At 42.8% G+C, this 19,675-nt stretch overlaps 1 protein-coding gene across 11 annotated transcripts in view; it reads right to left on the bottom strand.

The window, feature by feature from the left end:
- FAM135A (family with sequence similarity 135 member A) overlaps positions 1 to 16,866 on the bottom strand; it is a 94,348-nt gene extending 77,482 nt beyond the window's left edge. For 2 of the 11 annotated variants that reach the window (XR_012628038.1, XR_012628039.1), the window contains exons 1-2: positions 16,396 to 16,866; positions 13,111 to 13,170 (exon numbers count right to left, since the gene is read on the bottom strand). Coding sequence is in view for 3 of the 11 variants with exons in the window: in XM_074861817.1 (XP_074717918.1) it covers positions 13,111 to 13,170; positions 16,396 to 16,507 (172 nt within the window). In the remaining 8 variants the exon portion in view is untranslated. Of the gene's footprint in view, positions 1 to 1,565; positions 1,652 to 2,054; positions 2,142 to 4,298; positions 4,318 to 13,110; positions 13,171 to 15,215; positions 15,287 to 16,395 lie in introns of those variants that run through there. The other 9 variants (XM_074861817.1, XM_074861819.1, XM_074861820.1 and 6 more) reach the window with 8 other exon arrangements.
- Between the last annotated feature and the right edge of the window lie 2,809 nt (positions 16,867 to 19,675).

Raw genomic sequence — 19,675 nt, 5'->3', positions numbered from 1 at the left:
TTAGTTAATTCAACAAAAAAAACTAGGAGAGCCACATCTTGCATTACTGCCAGAAGGCCTGTCCAGTGAACTTGTGGTATTTCTACTGTGACTAACATGGCTCTAGCTGGGGCCGCTCCCCTCCTCCGCTGTTGAGCTGATTTAGCATCCCCAGCCAACCCACTAAAAATTGCCTGGGCTGGCAATCTCTGCAGATCAAACACAGGGTCCAGCAATCTCAGGCCTGCACGACACAGCACCATGTGTTTTAACCCACTAACACAGTCCTTGCTCAATCACCAATGGTGTTTGGGAAAGTGGCACCCATGCCTTGCTCCAGTATCAACTGCAAAATCAGTAATATTGAGCCACGGTTCACAAAATGGTGCATCCAGAAAGCAATGCTGCATGCCACCGCAGGTACCTGGGATTGCAGTCTATCAGCTGACCTTTGAGGATGGCTTTTTCTCTGGCAAGCATCAGCTTATTCCACATGCACCTTAAGCTGGGTGAAGGGGAGCATTCATTGCCCTGGGCTGACATAAACCAAATCACTACTTTTCTGTCAAAGTCTTTCATACCAGTGCAAAAGAAAACAGCGTTCTTTGAACTATATAATAGGAAGTGTTATGAGGTGATTAAATATTTTAAAGGAGAAACACAAACTTGGACAATGTCTTTAATTTTTGTACGCTAATCATACAAAAGCCAATGAAAAAATTTAAACTCATGTAGAAGTATTTATTTGTATAATTCCATTCAAATTTACAGCTCAACTTCACTAACTTCAATGACATTAAACATCCACAACTCATTTTAATACTTAAGAGTTTATTGTTGTATTTTAAAGCATATAATTAGCATTCAGAAACTAAGCTATTGAACTGCATGTTTATTCTGTCTGCCTGTAAGAAGCAGAAGAATCCTTCAGTAGGAGCTCTCTACAGATGAGCAACAGAGGTTAATGCAGCAAATAAACATGAATCAGAAGATCTGATAATAAATGAGAAGGATATTCTAATACACAGGTTAGAACAGTGTTTCATAACTTCTGGTAGGTACTTAACACTTACAATCAAAACAGCATGTCAATATTCAAAAATATTAAAGCACAGAGACTGAAACATCTCCAATAGTTAAAAGCCACTTGATCCTATACTGAGGGCCAAGACTTTACTTTTCTTCACATTTCTGGGGGTTTATTTATTTCCCAAGTTGGAAAATCTCCTACATATCCTGGCCAGTCCATGCTGTCCCCCCACTTGCTCACCACTTCTTTAGTTATCCAAACTAATCTATTCTGAGGCCACAACACAAAATGGATCACAGGACATCAGGAAAAAATGTTTCTTGATTCTGTTTTTTTCTAAATCAACCATTTTAGTGATACTTTACAGCAGCTGCATCAGAGCACCTGAAAGTGAAATGAAAAGACAGACGGAGGTCAGACAGACAGAAACCTCCCAAACCACCTTTGTTCTCAGAGAAATACTTGCGTAACAGTGCCATTAATCTGGCTACTGGTGCCGGGAACTGCAAGACAATGCTAAGAAACAAAACAGCAGTACATTCAAAGAACGTCTTACCTCCACTGGTAAATACTCCATTTTAGTATGTTAATTAATCAGTCTTCCAGTTCTTCACTATTGCTGTCAAAAACATACTGCTTAAACTAAAAAACAAACAAACAAAAAAGTGTTTTACTAAGAGCAATGTCTCTACAACTTTCCAGTACTCATGTTCTTCAGTCTCTTTTCCTGTGCCCTAATAACAGCCCCTATGATGTCCTCTCCAACAATCACACACCTACTGCCTACCAGCATTCTCCTACCCACCCTCAGTTCCTGCATTGCAGTTTTCAGCTTTCTGCAAGTGTAGCAGTCTGATTTTTCCAAAATAAAGTAAAAAAATAAAACTTTTCATGAAGCCCATGCTCTGGCAAAGCTGACATTGCCATGTTCAACCAAACTACCCCGTCTTCCCCAAGGAATTCTAAAATCCAGTTCCCAAAGGACTCCAGTACACCCCCAGCCGTCCCACAGCCTCCCCGATCTCCAGAGAGACTCTCAGCTCACCAGCAGCAACATAGTGATGAGGAGGTAGGAGGATATTCTGGCCTGAGTCATCAAATGCAGCTCATGCCCCCACACAGTCCTACACAGCTAACAGGGAGGAGACAATTTACAAGAATAGGTCAGATTAAATTCTCCTGGTAAATCTTGTGCCCCTTCTCCTCAGGAGACAAAAGTCAGTGGACAAGGGTAGAGCCCTCAGACCAAGAACCCATTTTCTTAAAACAAATGTTACAGGTAGGTCAGCGCCACCTAATCTGAAACTCTCCTTGAAGCTCCTGCTAAACCAGTACCTTAAAACTGTCTATCTCCCCTGTATTCTTAAACAATTAGGGTATTCTAAAACATACCCTAAAAAAACCCCCGAAGTCTCCCTTTTATCTGACAACCTTCAGATTTTGGACACGAAGAAAAGAAAATGCTTAGTTATCCCTTCTCAGGAACTTTGCAGCCTTTCTGTACGTATGCTTTAGAGAAATACAAACCCAAAATCTATCACAGATTGTGCAGGCAAGCCATGAAACTAAACTGGTTTTGACTTAGCTTCAGAGAGAAGAAAACAGAGGAACTGGAGCATAAAAAAATACTTTATCTGGAATTTTTTAAAATAGAAATCGCTTGTGCATGTCATGCGATATTACATCTTTGATACTACAAATTATCAATCATGCCCTGGTAAAATCCTGATACCATAATGCCGTACCAAAATGGCACTGTCGCTTATTCCATTTGTTTAACAGTACAACACAGCCTGTGTCATAACAGTTCTCTTTTAAAAATGACTAAGTTCTTTTTTAAAAGAGTGAAAAAACATGCAAAATTCTGAGTAGTTGAACTTGTTCTAGCCTTAGATTTAATATTTTATAATGCAGTGGAAGTCAAAAGCAAAAATACAGAATTCTACAAATGTTTCTCTTCCTCTAGTTTTCTTCTAGCTGCTCATTTAACAGTCCTCAGATAATTTTTTGCTTCTGAGTTGCTGTAGGAGCTTTGTACACCTCCATCCCTGACCTTTTTTTCCCTGTCCTCTTCTCCTTTATGCTCAGAGATCCAGCACCTGCCAACACAAATTCAACCACCATCTATCTCTGTGCTGATGACTCACAGGTTTGTCCCCCCACCTGAGAACTGTCTTCAATTCCAATTTTAGCTGTTTCTTGGACACAGCATTCAGCCAAAATTCAACGTGGCAAAAACAGAGTTCTTGACCTGACCTGCAAGGCTATTCCTAATACCTACTTTATTTCTGACTGTAAACTTAGACAGTATTTTTCGTTTAGTTTTCTCTGGGTTCTCAGAGACTTTGGCAAGACTATGCACAAGACCTGCCAAATTTTTCTGCATGTGATTAGAAATATGTCCTATCCATCCATACAGCCAAAACTCATCCAAGCTAATATCCTCTTTTGTTTTAATTACTGTGAGGCTGAAAAAGCATAGCTCACTGCATGCATTAGTTCAGCATGGTGCTGCAAAGAACCAGCCTGTTATTTTGATCATTTCACCTCTCTCTCTGCATCCCCTGCAGAGAGAGCCTGGACTACTGCATCAAGCATAACCTTCTCGTCCTCCCTTGAAATCCTTTCGCAGCTGTGCAGCACCCGGTATCACAGTGTTCTGGTTGAAGACTAGAGCTTCCCAGCACTACAAATAAACCCTGGCTCTCCATAATTAAAAAGGTGAGGGAGTAGAAAAGAAATGCTAATTTAATTTTGGATTTCATAATCATCATGTTGTAAAACAAGGAAACAAATAAACAAACAAAAACCCTTAAAGGGAGATATCTAGGATACCTAAGGTTATTCAATTCATTATCCAAATTTAAAAAAGGCAACATGACCACCACTCAGAAAAAGACAACAGGATAGACTGCTTTTATCAGGATCTATTCATTAAACAATTTTTAAAGCTTCACAGTTGTAAATAATTATATGAATGTAAATAACCACAGTTACTTAAATATAGTTAAACAATGACCCAATTTCATGGGTTCAGGGCAAAACTCAACTATTACAATTTTCTTCTTGCCTGGTTCTTTAAGCCTAGATTACTTCCCAGACAGCCATTACACGGTTTGATTCACCATTTCTAACAAAGCTAATGCAAGATATCTATGACATTTTAATGGGCTAGATAAACAACCAGCTTAATCAAGCATTAAAATTCAAATTTTCCTACTTTTTGATTTAAATTTAGCACCAATCTCTGGTTCTCTATGCAGCACACCGATAAAAACAACATACTCACTACTTTGAGCTGACAACTTGATTATTCCCACTGAGCGTGGAAGTCATTAATATGTTGCATTTATTTCTTTTCTTCTCTCCTATTAATAGATCATGTATGTGATACAATAATTAATCTTGAACATTTATTAAGGCTTATTCCCTTCTTCCCCAGCATTGGTCTTTGTCTGTCTGACAAACGACATGTTATTTCTAAGCTTACTCATTACAAAGTTTAACATGAAAAGTTCTGTGAGCAGCAAAGTTAAAAGGTTGCTTTCATGATGTGTCCCTCTCCCTCCACCAAGATAACTCCCTATGTTTTATGGCCCCTTGACTAGGCAAAAGATCGCACATCCCACAGGTATGATGAAGCTATATCCACAGCAACTGGCCAGCTGCTGCAAAACAGACCCCTTACTAGCTGACTTCTGTATTTTTCCTCCCAGTATGGGCATTAACTTCAGTGTCGTCCTGCTTCAGTCGCCAATTTACACTAAACAAAAACGTCTTCATCTCTGAGATCCCTTCTCCTCTTCCACATTAGGCTGAATTGAGCAATGGTTTCAACAGTAATTTGCAAAGAAAGAGGAAACAGAACATGAGCAAACCAAACTGAATGTTTTATTTGCCTTTTACAGAGACTTCCTCTAAGAAGAAAACCCACATTTAAAAAGTTATGATTAAAAGGGTATGAAATAACTGGCACAAATGTGACTGCCTTTTGAGTGAGAACCAGCAAAACGCAGCATTTTGATGAAAAGCAGAGGCAATTCAGGATATGTACTACCACATTAAGCCAGCCCGTTGTCCCACTTTGATACCCCGTACTGGCTGAGTGAGAAACATGAACCAAATAGTACTACTAGTCTCATGCCAAGAAACAAGGAGAGTGGACAGTGTAAATCAGCAGTCAAGCTGTCCATTCGCCATCAAACTACCTTAATAACAGTGATTAAATACTTCTAACTAAAGCAGATGTATCTGGAAATACATCTAGCAAATCGATTAATTACTTATTTTGCTTATAATTTTCAATTAATGCAATCAATCTATCTTTTCCTAACAATCTATTCAGAAGAGCAATACCGGGGGAAAAGAAAAACGAAATTCTTACTCTAAATACTTAGTCAAAAGTCTTCTGGAACTTTACATAAAAAGCATATAATGATCTTACACCAAATTAAAAAAAAAAATACAAATTGCAAGCTGTAGAATTTAGTTTAAAGAACAAGTTGCATAGCTTAATACATTCACCTCAATCTCAAGAATTTATGAAGGATGCACTAGCTAAGAATTAATGAAGTAGGAGAGGGAAGCTTATTAAAACAATTTGATTCTGCCCAACTGAATAGGTTCTTCATAAAATATTAAGGATGTGTATTTAAAAGATACTTCATTTTCCTACTTATACAAAGGAAGAAAGTGATATCTCTTTGAATTCCATGTCCCAAGCAATGCCATTAAATGAAAAACAACTCTCACATGGATAGATGAATTTTGCATTAAAATGTCTGCAGTGACTGTTAATGTGATTATCATATTTTATGAATCAGAAAAGTCTCCAAAAGAAAGTTGTTGCAACTTCTCTCCCACCCCAAGCAAATTTATTGTCAAAAAAATAAAGCTTTGATTTCAAGAGAATTGAAAAATAAATCTAACTGTACATGCTCAGTAAACTGTTTTTAATAGGCAATAATTCCATATCATTGTCCTCTGTAAATAAAACAGGGCACAATTTACAGAGTTGAGTCATTGTTCCAATATCTGCTCTGAGGTCATGGTTGACAAGACAGTAAATACAGTTTAGATTTGACAGGTTGATTGTATTGGAAGGCTTTATGCCAAGTAGTTATTGTCTTTCCTCCCACAGCAGGCATTAAGCCAGCACAAATGATATATTGTGTACTCTTATTAACTTAAGAAATGTGATAGTTTGCCTGCTAATCAAAGTTACATTAGGAGATAATCTGATCCAGCATTGGTGGTCACAAAACCACTTCCTTGGTAGTTCCTGCACCAGTATCATCTGTGGTGATAGGCTGGATGGGCCAACCTGGAAAAACAGTGACTCCACCAGGACTTTCATACAGATATAAATTATTTTAGAAACACATGGGAGTACTGTATCAAAGCCTGTTTTATTTTTCAACACCTAATGTTAATAACCTAATATAAAGATGTTAATAACCTAATATAAAGATGTTAATAACCTAATATAAAGATGTTAATAACCTAATATAAAGTCAGCTTTACAGTACTACATCTTTAAAAACATAATCCTTGATTTCAATTTTTTTCCTCGTGGCTTGGCTTCCCATTTCCTACCATTTTTACAAAGCAAATAGAGACAAGCATTAGAGCACGTAAATTTAGGTTAAAAGTTTGATTCTTTGATTTTTCAATGCAAAAAAAAAATAATCTAAGAACTCTGGAAATAAAAAACGTTGTTTTAAATCTTCTCATAATTTCTGTCCACTGTCTTTATTCAATATCCGCCAGAGAAATGCCATAGATTCTTATTTCCTTCCTTTGTTAATGATTTTCTGACTATAGGTCTTCTAAGACCCTCCCTGCAACTCTTCTGTTACACAAAACGTACATTCATTTTACAGTCAAACTCGTATTATTCTAATACAGGGTGCACTTTAGTTACGGTTGTATGATACAAGCATAAAGTTGAAAAACAATTAAGCAGACTGTCATTGCAAGCAACAACCTAACGTGGTCATGGGAAAGTATTTCAGAATGTGCATTATAGCTTTTCAAAAACATATCACAGCAAACAAACATCTATATGGCAGTTTGGTATAAGACTTTAAGCTCTTGCTGCTTGCTTATCTTCATACTGACCAGGTGAGAAAGAGCCATACTTGTCTCTGCAACCTCAGGTGGCACCTCCAGCAACTTACTTCCTGCTTGCCTCCAAATCTAAGAGCACCAAATTGAAACATATCCAAATCTAAGAGCACTAAGTTGAAACATAACTAACTAACCTTGTAAGTTTACTTGGCTATCACCAAAACCAGTCAAGCACTGGATTTTAATGCTCAAACCTTGATGTCCCGCACTCTCTTAAGCCTGGGGCAAACCAGATCTGACCCAACAGCTACTAGCAGCAAAAAAAAAAAACCCCAAAACCAACCAAACAAACAAAACCCACCCAAAAAAACAAAATAAGATTAAATTGCTCCCTGCTTTCCTTTATCTGCTTTTGAAGAGAAGGGACTAAACACAGTATGTAGAATACTGGTGTGATTTTTGATTGACAAATGCTCAGCAAAAGAAGTTTCTGAAGAAACAAGCATCAAGTAAAGACAACACCAATCAGCAGTGGTGGACAACTGTGATGGCAGCTTGAACGAACTGAGCAGAGCTCAGCATATATGCTACAGGAAGAATGGATGCCAGTAAGCACCATGAGAAAATAGCACATTATACATTATCAGCAGCAAAGTCTTTAAAGGATTTCCGTCTGCTACCCTTGGAGACTGGCTCCCACCCATCCCACAAACAGCCATCTCTGCAACTATGCTGGCAGCTGGGGGCGGGGCAAAAAGCCCACCACCAGCAAAACAAACCTTTACAGGTATTTTAGAAGTTACTTTGTAAGTTTTTGGTTTTTTTTTATTTAAACCACAACATTTCACTGATTTAAATACAGCACAGATCCACAAACAGCTGCACTGATGCATCTGACAATACGCCAATGTTAACATCTAACCCTGAAGAAGCGAGCAAGGGCACAGCAAGAATTTAAGCCAACTTTGCCTGTGAAACTACATGAAGTCTTCCACGCCAGCAACAGCTTCAGAAGTTTCTGCCCCAGGTGCTCATTCCCATCTTCACAGCATCAGTACATCGCCCCCACAACACTGCCAACACAGTGCTCATGGGACAGCATTTTAAAATGAATTAGTTACCATTTTAGAATAATCTATTTTTGCAGAGCTTGATCAGATCACTTCCTTATCCTGTTTCAAAGCACAGATCCACAAATAGTGCCATCGCAGTAACGGGGAAAGGAGGTGAGCAGCAGCACGACACAGCGGTTCCTCTGGCTAGCTGTCCCCTCCCCACACCCATCTTAAGCCACGGCCTTGGCACTGCAGCAAAGAGGCTTAAATGGCAGGGCAAGCGAAACTGCCCCTTCTCTCAGCCTTTCCTGAGGTAATATACCCTCCATTCTTTCCTTATAGTCGCTTCAAAAGTTGAAAGAGGGAGGAGACAGTACTCCTCCCCTCACAGGGAAGGACCCAGCCCCAGAGCCCAAGCGCCAGCCCAATCTAACCTCTTCCCTGCTCGGCCTGGCATGTCCTGCTCCCTCCTCACAGGCGTAGCTGCCCACCTGGGAACCCTCCCTGACAACCCAGACCAGGGATATTTCTTTCCTGAAGGAGGCACGGAAGGCTGGAAAGACCAGCAGCTTCCAGCAGCTTTCTGTCCCAACAGGCCTAGAAACATGTTCTGCTCGCAGAGTTACCAACCAACAGATTGGGTGTTGGGGGACATGAACAATTTTTGCTGAAGAAGGACTCTTCCACCTCCCTGTCACAGAGGAAGAAAGAGACAGAGCCACCCTGGTCACCACAGCCTGCTTCACCGGCTGCAACCCTCACAGCGCTGGCATTGCTCCCCCCCTCACTACAGTGCCAAAATGAAAGTTACTTAAGGAGTCCCTATTAAACAGGCAAATATAGCAGCCTTATCAAATTCAAGTTTTGCTTTTGTTTATTTTGAGGCTTGAAGGCTTTATGGACCTCTTACCTCCCTCTCCCTGCACAGCATTTAACTGACAAAACAATGCTGATGTGTGAGAAGCCGTTAAAAAAACTGACACAAACCTAAAACGGCATAGCTCTGTTTCTGAAATAACACATGCAAAACAAACGAAGTCTAATGATCAGCTTCAGTAGCTTCAACAGGTAGATTTGAAGAGTTACCTCAAAACAAAGCAGTAAACTGAGTTCTGAATTAGTGTGAACTGTCACCAATGCTATTGAAACAATTTTTGACAATGTTTTATACAGAACAGTTCTGTTCACTCCTTTTCTCCTATCATTTACTTGTCATATTTAGTTAGAAATTCTTGTACTAAGGTTTCATAATCATGAAATCCCTTATATGCTGCTTTCAAGTTTGCTACAACTAGAACAAGCAAAAACATCTATTAAATACAACATAACACGTCCAGGGGAAAAAGACCCAAAAACCAGGAACCAAAGTCATCAGAGGCTTTCCCCACCCTGCCAATAGCATAGCTGGTTTGTTTTCAAACAGGTCCTTGTTCTCTCCTATCCTACCTGACAAGGACAAACTCACAGCTGACCATACTGACTGGCCATGAAAATTCATCTTTCCATCTAAACTCCATCAGTTTTCACACTTTTCACAAGTCAAAAGGCAGGTACACATCCGTTAGAGCTTCTAGTCACCAATCCAAATTCAAACCAAACATTTGTAGCATTAGCTGGCATTCAAATTAATTTCAGAGCCACAAAATGTACTTTCCACAGAAGAGGTCGCCTCCTAAGAACATGCAAAGTAAAATCAGCAGCAGGTAAAACCTAATGGCTCAGAGCTTCAGCCCCAGCAACAAGGGCTTTCATTAGAAAAAGAAGTCTAGCCTGACAGAATGGCTGCAAGTTTGGAGATCTCAGCCTTGAGTTCCACCTTTAGGTCTAGTATTGAGCTCAACTCTTAAAAATGTTTTTTCCTCTATACTGTTTTAAAACATGTAGAGCAGTAAAATGCATGCTTTCTACTAACCATGCCTCACTGTTTTGGCACTTCAAATATCCCCAATACCTTGGCACATTTTGATCTGAATTATTTCACTGAGGTGAGGGGTGAAGGTCAGAGGCACATGAAATCATTGGCCCTAGAATTCATAGAATCATAGAACACCAGGTTGGAAGGGACCTCAAGGATCATCTGGTCCAACCTTTCCAGCAAAAGCACAGTCTAGACAAGATGGCCCAGCACCCTGTCCAGCTAAATCTTAAATGGGGAATCCACCACTTCCTGGGGAGATTACTGCAGTGGCTGATTGTTCTCATTGTAAAGAATTTTCCTCTTGTGTCCAATCAGAATCTCCCCAGGAGTAACTTGTACCCCTTATCCCTTGTCTTTGCCATGTGACTCCTTGTAAAAAGGGAGTCTCCATCTTCTTTGTAGCCACCCTTTAAATACTGGAATATGGTGATAAGGTCTCCCCTAAGCCTTCTCTTCTCAAGCTGAACAAACCCAACTCTCTCAGCCTTTCCTCATACAGCAGGCTTCCCAGGCCTTTGATCATCTTTGTGGTCCTTCTCTAGAGCCTCTTCAGCCTGTCCACATCTTTTTTGTATAGCGGGGACCAAAACTCCACACAGTATTCCAGGTGTGGCCTGACAAGCACTGAGTACAGTGGGATAATGACTTCTTTATCTCTGCTGGTGATGCCCTTGCTGATGCAACCCAGAATCCTGTTGGCCGCCTTTGCCGCTGCAATGCACTGCTCACTCATATTGAGCTTGAAGAATTATCTGATAGCTTGTATAATCTCAGAGTTTGCCCAGAAAATTCAGAAAATCTTTAAAAAATATATATATGCATTTATAGAAAGCTAGATGGGCCACATACAAATAGGCAGGCAAGCAATATATACTGTAGTTTAAAAGTACTAGATATGCAAATACCTCTACTACTAAAAGTCAGCAGCATTAATTACACTATTTAGATGGAATTTTTTTACATGGAAATATACAATCATTATGCAGAAAAATCATAAATTGAAAACTGAACTGACAGCCTGAGAAGAAAGTGCAGTTTCTTTGAATAATACTTTTCAAACCTGCAGGAGAGCAAATACTACTACATTTCTTTTGTAAGTTTAAATAGAAAGATAAGAGATATACTGCAAGCCATTCTGATACCAAAATTTAAAGGGAAACCTTGCTTATTAACTTTAGAAAAATCATCTAAAGCATAAAGAGAATTCACTTTATTTTATAGCTAGAAAGCATGATAAGCTTATCTAGCTTGACATCCTGTACGCAACAGGTAATGAATGATCTATGTCATGATCAGTAACAGGAATAGATTCATGAGGTTACAACATGTGAACAAGACTGTGATTATAATAAGCAGAGCTAGATCTGAAAAACGAGCCAGTTTATTATCTCAAAATGTCAGAAGTCAAGCGTAAGGCTTCCTGCACAACTGATGGAATACTGCAGATTTTTTCTTCTTAATTCTAAGAATTTGGGGGTGTGGTGTGTGCAAGTTTGTGATTTATTTTATAAATGAGATTCATACATGTATACATAAGTATATAGAGTATTCTATAAATATATATGTATATAGTATTGGAGGTAATAAATATAATTTTTCACTTGAAAATTAAAACCAGTAAAAAGTGTATGCTTTCAATTTTCCTGATACAAGCCATGCAATTCAGAAATGAGGAAATTTTTATTTTTAGTAAGAAATATTGATATGGCAGACTTTGTATCTTGTTTCTAACAAAACTGCTTGCAAAATATAAAGTTCAAGATTCTTAGCACTGAAAATGTTCCCAATTCTAAAACCTCTAAAGAAAATCCATTAAAAAAAGATGGCACTGAAACCATCTAATGAAAAATAGAACTGATGTCATTTCAATCTGCTTTAGCATTTTCAACTTTTGTTCTGCTTGTAATTTGAACTCAGCGAGGTTTCATTCTGTTCCTTATTTCTCTACTTGTTCTTTCCAAGAATAGTGCTGTCACCGATTTCCTGCTTGAAGTAAACACAATTTACTCACCTGACTTCTTTCTGACCCCAAACTATGGCAAACTTATTTCCTCCCTTTCAATTTTTTTTTTTCTTGTATACTCTTTGTTGTATACTCTTTGTTACCGCAAATGTTCCATGTATTGTTCTTTGAGGAAGGCAACTTATACAAGACTTCTACAAATATCAGCGACGCCGTGTTACCAACATACCAACTGCTTTTGCTAGAAATGAATGCATAAATATTTAACTGCTATGTTCATACTTCTACAGTGACGTAGTTTTCTATACACAATACTTTATGAGATGTATCCCATGAATGAATGTGATCAAAAGGTGCTTAGTAAAATGCTATAGTAGGCCAAAATCAGCAGATGCTTAACAAACATAAAAGCACGTGTCTTGCCACACAGAAAACACATGGTGCACGAACATCAACAGAATGTAAGGACATACTTTACTGTTTTGCCTAGCTGTGGCAGAAAAACACAGAAGTAGCATTTATTCAGCAACATAGTCTGATTTAACAAGTTCACAGGGACAAGAAAAAGTGGCTTTTGAGAGGATTTAACCAGTCAAACTCAGTCCCTCGCTCCTGCTTTAAATCAGCAAGATTGTGACTTGAAGGTTCCTCTATAGGGTTCTATATCCTACATATAAAGCATCTGAAGGGTGCTATATGAACCACCTTTCAATTAAAAAATAAAAAAAAAAAAAATAATCACATTTTCCAAGCTTTTTCACTAGACGGGAAAATGAATGCAAGATTAAATAATTCATAATTCAAGAAACTCTAAATTATGCTCACAGTTTAAGCAAAAGAGAAATTGAACATGCTGGTACTTCACACAAATACTTATTTTGGCTACACACTCTCTGAGCCGATGGCCTGTCAGAGGTACCTGACATATGACAGCAGGCTAGCAAAACAAATATCCATCACGAACAAATCAACACGCAGATGCTACTCGTCTATCCTGTCACGAAAACAATTAAAGCACTAGCGAGACTGTATTTTTCCATACAGACAAAAAGGGAAGGGGGGAAATTCCCCCACAATACAAATGCAACTCTTTCACCTTGGTTAACGAGAGGGTGTATTCTGCCAAGCCTACTCCGCAGTCTGCAGGGACTGGGGCCTGAAAAAGAACAAAAGGATTTCAAGACAGGAGACACAAAGCGTAAGATGAATCATTTACCAAGTAAGAATGAGAAGCCCCAGTCTCTATCAATAACAACTTCAAACACCAAAACAAGGTCAACAACAAGAATTCACAACCATTTATTATAATTCTCACACCGAGCTCCATCTTTGGTACCAATTTAACTCTCACATTTGTTCAGGGCAGCACCCAGGCCAAAAGAGAGACACAAGCACCAGAACTCTCAGCATTACATTAATAAACATTTAGGTACCTGCCTCCTAGGTTGGTGTTGACAGCTAGGTTCTCTTCAAAGAAATAACAGTACAAGAGTCACAGCTGAGACAGTGTTCCCCTATCTTTACCTGCAGTAGTTCAAAACCTTGCCACTCACAGTAATCTGCCTCACCCCTCTGCCAGAGTTTGCTTTCCTATCCACCCTCACAGCCAGACAGATAACTGAGGCACACATATCCCATCCTAATCACTTCCAGAACCCTCAAAGAGAAGCTCATACTAAAGCGTCAGACCGTCACCTGGTGAGAGCGAGATACTGACAGAAACATTCTGTTACAGGGTGTTCCTAAGGTCTTCGAACCACAACAATTAAGTCCACCAGAACTTGTCAGAGTCTTCCTCGGTGGAGGACTAGCAAAGTCAACAGGGAACAACGGATCTCGATTTTCACATCTCTTCCTGCCTGGGAACCATGTTCACTAATTCTTCTATGTGGGATAAAAATGCAAGAGAAATAGTCTTTGGCTTTGGAACCCAGGTGCTTCCAAGGGAAACGTTAAAAACCACAAAACTTAAGAGTGTCAGGTAAGAGTTTCACATCCATCATTGGGACTTCAGTGGCTTCAGAAGAGACACCAGGGCTTAGTTCTTCTGAAACCTGACCAGAACGTGAGGTGTTATTTTTAAGGTTTTGCTGAACAAAAACGAGAACTAAATTCTACAGCAATGGAGCTAAACTGAATCAACAAATGTGTTGGGTTGTCTGGCACATTTTAAAAATCAGTTTTGAAGACAGATTCCAGTTGCTGTGTGTGCTTTACCATTACTGATTACTATTCATGCCAAATGAATACCCAGGACATCATACCAACTGTAATTTAAAGTGAAGGTAACAAATCAATTTTGTTAATAAAGTAAGTGTTAATTTAAAAACAAAACTAATATTTTCACATATTATATCAGTCGACTCTTATCAGTTTTGTAGGATTGTTATTTCACATAAGAGAAATTTAAATCATTCCAGAGAATTAGCTGAAATTCATATTCTGTGATTTTTTACTGATTACTGAAGGAAAGACGAAGAATTGACTTACAGGGGAAAAAATGAGAGGCAGGAAAAGGAAAACAAGTTGGTCCATCCAAGGAAAATGCAGACTAAGATTTATAGCTGTGCTCTGACATACCAAATGCAGGTACTCAGACTGTGACTACTGGCACAGTCATATGGAAGAAACAGAGCAAGATGACGATTCCGCATTTCATTCATTTAAAGTATTTGCAAAGATACAGCCAGAGCCTGGATCTTTCACTTCCTACAAAACAGTATTTTCAGTTCTAATGGGCAATGAATTGTTGAATGGAATAATAAAAACTATGCCAAAGTACTTAATTTGCACCTCCACAAACCCAGAATTCTTTCATCCTGAAAAGGCTGTAATGTTCCAGCAAATCACAGCTTTACTGAACCCAGTTTGGACTGTGGCAGTTATTCTTTAGCAAGGGCCAAGCAGTTTTTTCTTCACAATCAAAATGCTAAGTAAGAGATATTTTATGGATGAAAATGTAATACATTCCCTTCCAGAGTAATAAAGATCACATCAGTAACATTCCCTACTTGCTATCAGTCCAGCAAACTAAAAACCGGTGAGTGTGGATTTTGGCTCAGGCTTTGCCCATGTATAAGGCAACATTAAGCTAGTTGACTGAATTCCTTAAAAAAACAAAGTAAAACCCAGTAAAACAAAATAGACATTTATGCCCATGCACTTGATAAAATGTAAGACTTCAAACAGAAGTTTGTTCACCTTTCAATCAGAAAAATCCACTGCACCAGGAGAAAGGGGAAGCAGGCTTAAACACTTCATCACGAATACCTCTTCAGTTACAGTATCAACACGACCATAAATCCCCCCAATTATATTTTTTTAAAATCCGTTATGCTATGCGATTTCCCTTCAAGCGGTATGTCTGCAACACACAATAATTAAGTCTCCAAATGAGTTCTATTGAAAATTTCGTTTAAAATAATACAAGACAGAAAGATGATTTCCACCAGGACTCTTACTGATCGTGCAAATTCTGCCGTTACGCCCTAAAGTTAATTCACCCCTGAAGGTCTCCTACGGATGGTAAGAGGAGTCCGGAGCCCCTGTGAGAGCACGCACGCCTAACCCCACTGCCCCGCCGCCCAGGCGGGCCGCAGGGCCGGTGCTGGGGAGGAGCAGAGGCTTTCCCCGGCTCGGACGGGGCAGCAGAGCCCGGCCGGCCGCGCCGGGCAGCCGCCAGTGCCGCCCTCGGCGCACCAGGAAATAGCCGGGAGCTATTCCCAGCGCTCGGCCAGCAGCTTTCCCCGCCGCACGAAGAAACGGTATTAAAAATAAATAGATAAACACCACCCCCCCAACACCGTTTCAAACCCCGGGGAGAATCCGGTATTTCTTAGGAAGTCAAGGAGGGAGAAAGCAGCAATGTCTCCGACTGCCCCAGCACCGCGGCCGGCACTGGGGCACTTCACGGAGGGGACGAGGTGGACGTTATTTCTGACCTATTTTCGGCACCGCCTCCGAGTGATAAACAATCAACAACGGCGGCGGAACGCTGCCCGGTCAGAAACTTCGCCAGCCACAAGCCGCTCCCGGCGGCCACAAGCCGGGGCGAAGAGGCGGCAGGCGAGGGGCGGGGGGGGGCCGCCCTCCTGTGCCCCGCGGCTGCCCGCCGACCCCCCGCCCGCCCCGCCGCCCCCAGGCCGGGCAGCGGGGAGGCTCCCGGCGTTCTCCCGCCGCGGCCGCCGGGGCGCGGGGTGGGTCAGCCTGACACAAACAAGTCCCGCGCCCGCCATGCCCGCGGCAGGCACAGGCCGGGCACGGAGGGGCGCGTTGGGCGCCCGCCGGCCCCAGCCCTGTGAAAGCGGCCAGAACACGCTCCCGCCGGCCGCCCCGGCCCGCCCCACCGCCCCGCGGCCCCCCGCCGCTGCCCCGCACCGACCTGGGACACAAAGGAGCGGCCGCCGCTGCCCGCCGATCGCCCGCCGCCTCCTCGCCCGCGCTCCCCGCGGAGTCCAGGCCGCGGCAGCACCGGGATGGCGTAGCGCAGGCATCCGACGCCAGCGCCTGCTGCTCCCGCGGCGGCCCGTGCCGCCGGCGCCCGCTCTGCGCTGGACGGGGAGGGGGGGGCGGGGGGAAGCTGCCGGGAGGCGACCGCGCCGGCCGAGCGCCGCTTCCTGCTCCCCGGCGCCGAGGGGCGGCGGGTGCCGGAGCCTGGCGGGTGCCGCAGCCTCGCGGCTGCGGGCGGGGGGGCTGCGCCCGCACCTAGGCAGAGGCCGCCGGCGGCGAAGCCCGGGGCCGCCGCATCCTGGGCTTCTGCGCCGGGCTTTGCGCGCCGCCTCCGGCTCTGAGGAGTCGCCCGGGCGGCTCCTGCGGCGGCTGCTGGCAGCCGGAGCCCCGGCTCGCCCCGCTGCTGCGCCCGGCTCGGGCTCGGGCTCCCCCTGCTGCCCCGTCGGGCCGGGCTGGGCCGCGGCTTGGGCTCCTCCTGCGGCTCTGCGGGGCCGGACTGGGGCGGCCCCGGCGGAGGGGAAAGGCCGGGACCCACCGGGGACAGCCAGGCTGGGCCGGGAGGGACGTGACCCTCCCCGGGCTTGGCCCTGGCTCTCTTCCGCCCGCGGCCCTGTTCCCCCAGAGCCCCTTCGTGGCGCACGCTGGGAGGCGGAGGAGGCCTCCCCTCCTGCCGGCGGCCCTGCACGGCCCCCCCGGCACCCTCTGCCCTGGCCTGGGGCCGGAGCCCCCGGGCAGCCGCTGGGGCTCGGCTCCGCCGGCCGGCGCAGAGAGCAGCCCGCGGGGGAGAGGCGCCCGGGGGGAGCAGTGGGACACCTGCCCGGGTGGAGGTAATGAGCTGCTTTTAAGCTCTTGTGAGGAAAAAGTTCTCATTTCTGTAGTAAGACGTTTTAGCAATATGTGATAGCAAAATACAAGTAAAACGGCTGTTAAGCATTAATAAAACTGATAGTCTTTAACACTGAGGAGGAGGGGTGCTGGGTGCTACAGGCTCATTGACAAGTGCTCGAAACTTGGTTCAGAGCACTGAAAACAAAACTATCAGCTGTCTGGAATAAAAAATCCTGTTCTTGTTCCCTTTCTATCTGCTTGCCATCTGGAAAAAAAAAAAATCTTGGATGTGAAGAAAACTTGCATAGTTTTTCAGGCTCCAACGTGGACTTCCCATCTGAAAGCCAAACCTAAGCCTGTAGCTGTTTTGCAGAAAGAGGAGTTACAAAGCAGTAGATTTGTTTTTAGTTTAGGGAGTCTTTCAAACCAGTCAGGTGGCCAGCAATGTTAAATTTGATGTGTTAGTCTTTGCATAGATTATTTCAGTAATTTTGTCACCAATGGATTTAGCATCCAAAAATGCAGACTTTCACAGACCGTGAAAGCAGGAAGCCCAAGTGATGCTGGGTTGGGATAAATGACAGAGGGATGAGAGGCTGATGACCATGGAGTACCACGACGAGCTTTGAGAGACATCCTTGTGAGTTCTCAGCACCTGTTTGTTTCTGTAAAATCTGATTGAGATTGTGCTGATCACTGCCAGCAGAAACTTACTGCAAGCTGAACTCATGGCTACTTGGGAATTTAATTTTGGTAAAAGACATTTCAGTTCATGGGAGATTAATGATTTAAATGAAACTTGCATCTGATTTATCAGGGCTGCGTGTCTCAAGGCTTTTTAAAAAGGCAGTTTTGAACGCATCATTATTGATCCTTGAACCTAAAAACACATGGCTGCCATTTCGCTTTTTTACCCTTGGTTATTTCAGGATAGTCTTGAGTAACTGCTTCATGGTCCTGCAGAGTCAGTTCTGACCTACCAGAAAAATAGTGGAGCCGTTTGTGCATGGCTGACAAAAGGACCCACCAGGCCTAAACACAACACACCTCAAACTTGTCTCAGAAATACAGGAGTTTTGTACTAAATGATGCTCAGCACCACAGAGTGCCTGTGGCTCTCAAGAGCCAGATTTTGTTGAAGATGTTCTGGTTTCTGAGTAGTCCAAAGGCCAGGCTGACAGTTTGGATAGGATTTCTATATTTGCACAGATAAATACTTGTCTGGCTCGTTATTTTTGTTATTTTATCTCTCCGGAAGCTTGCCTGGACTTCTGCTATTAGGAAAATGTATCTTGCAGGCTTCTTTCCCATTAAATGGAGGAAGCATTTCTTGGCAACAGTTTTTGCCTGATACGAGCAGAAAACTGGCAGATTGTTCCCATAAATGGCAGAGCCCCATTAGATAAATCGAATTTGCTCCCTCACCAAAGTCCACTTGTGAGGATCCATCATCAATCGGGCCAACTGCTGACCATGCCCTTCTTTTGCATGTGGCAGTGAGTACTGTCTTACAGCATGGAGTCCACTGAGCCCCCTACATGACTTTCTGGTAAAGAAGGATGGTCTGACAGCCCTTCTGAATGACAACAGCGTTCTGGGACAGCAGCTCTTTCAGTCTCTCTGCAAAGCTGCCCTCATTTCCAGGAGATATTTAAAGTTTGGGTGCTGTACATAAAAGCTGCCTCAAAATGGGTACCATGTTCAAGACTGGATGCGCTGGTATGCATTACAGTTTAGAGATGCCTATTCGGAAGCTCTGTGTTATCCTCACTAATAACTGCCACAGAGAGGCCTAGAAGTAATTCATTGCTTAGGTTTGATGCAGGAGACCCTAGAAGCCCAATTCTGCAATTTGAGTTCTGCCAAAGCTGTCTTTCCCATGGGAAATCAGATTAAATCCCAAACTCATATTGCTGAGCATTTTTACGAGTCCAGGATTTTGTCAAAAGAATAGTTCACTGATTTATGGGTATGTCTGCATGGCTCGATACAGCACTAATATTGATCTGTATCCTCCAGCTAGCACCAGACTCGTGCAGACTAGGAAACAAAAGCCACGTAGCCACCAGCAGCTGAACTGAGAAGCAGGACTGGGAACCCAGATGCGATACCACACGAAAGCAACTGCGCTGCTTCCAGTTTCAGAGGAGCTCTGGTTGGTGATAACCTGGGGATCTCTCCACACTGCTCCAGTGTGTAGTATAGCAAGCACACTGTGGGAGAGTAACAACATGGTAAAGGGCCAGTGAGGCAGAGTGGAGCTGCCTAAGTCTTGGAGAATTGGGTGAGGCTTAATCTTGATTCCTGGGAGAAGAAAACACAATCGATATTCTGGCAAGGAAGCTTGGTAACAGTGTGCACAAGTGGTTGGTGTATCAGGAGGC

Source organism: Strix uralensis, chromosome 3 (assembly GCF_047716275.1).
Source record: "Strix uralensis isolate ZFMK-TIS-50842 chromosome 3, bStrUra1, whole genome shotgun sequence".
NCBI classification, from domain to species: domain Eukaryota; kingdom Metazoa; phylum Chordata; class Aves; order Strigiformes; family Strigidae; genus Strix; species Strix uralensis.
This window is presented reverse-complemented; position numbering and strand designations above follow the sequence as displayed.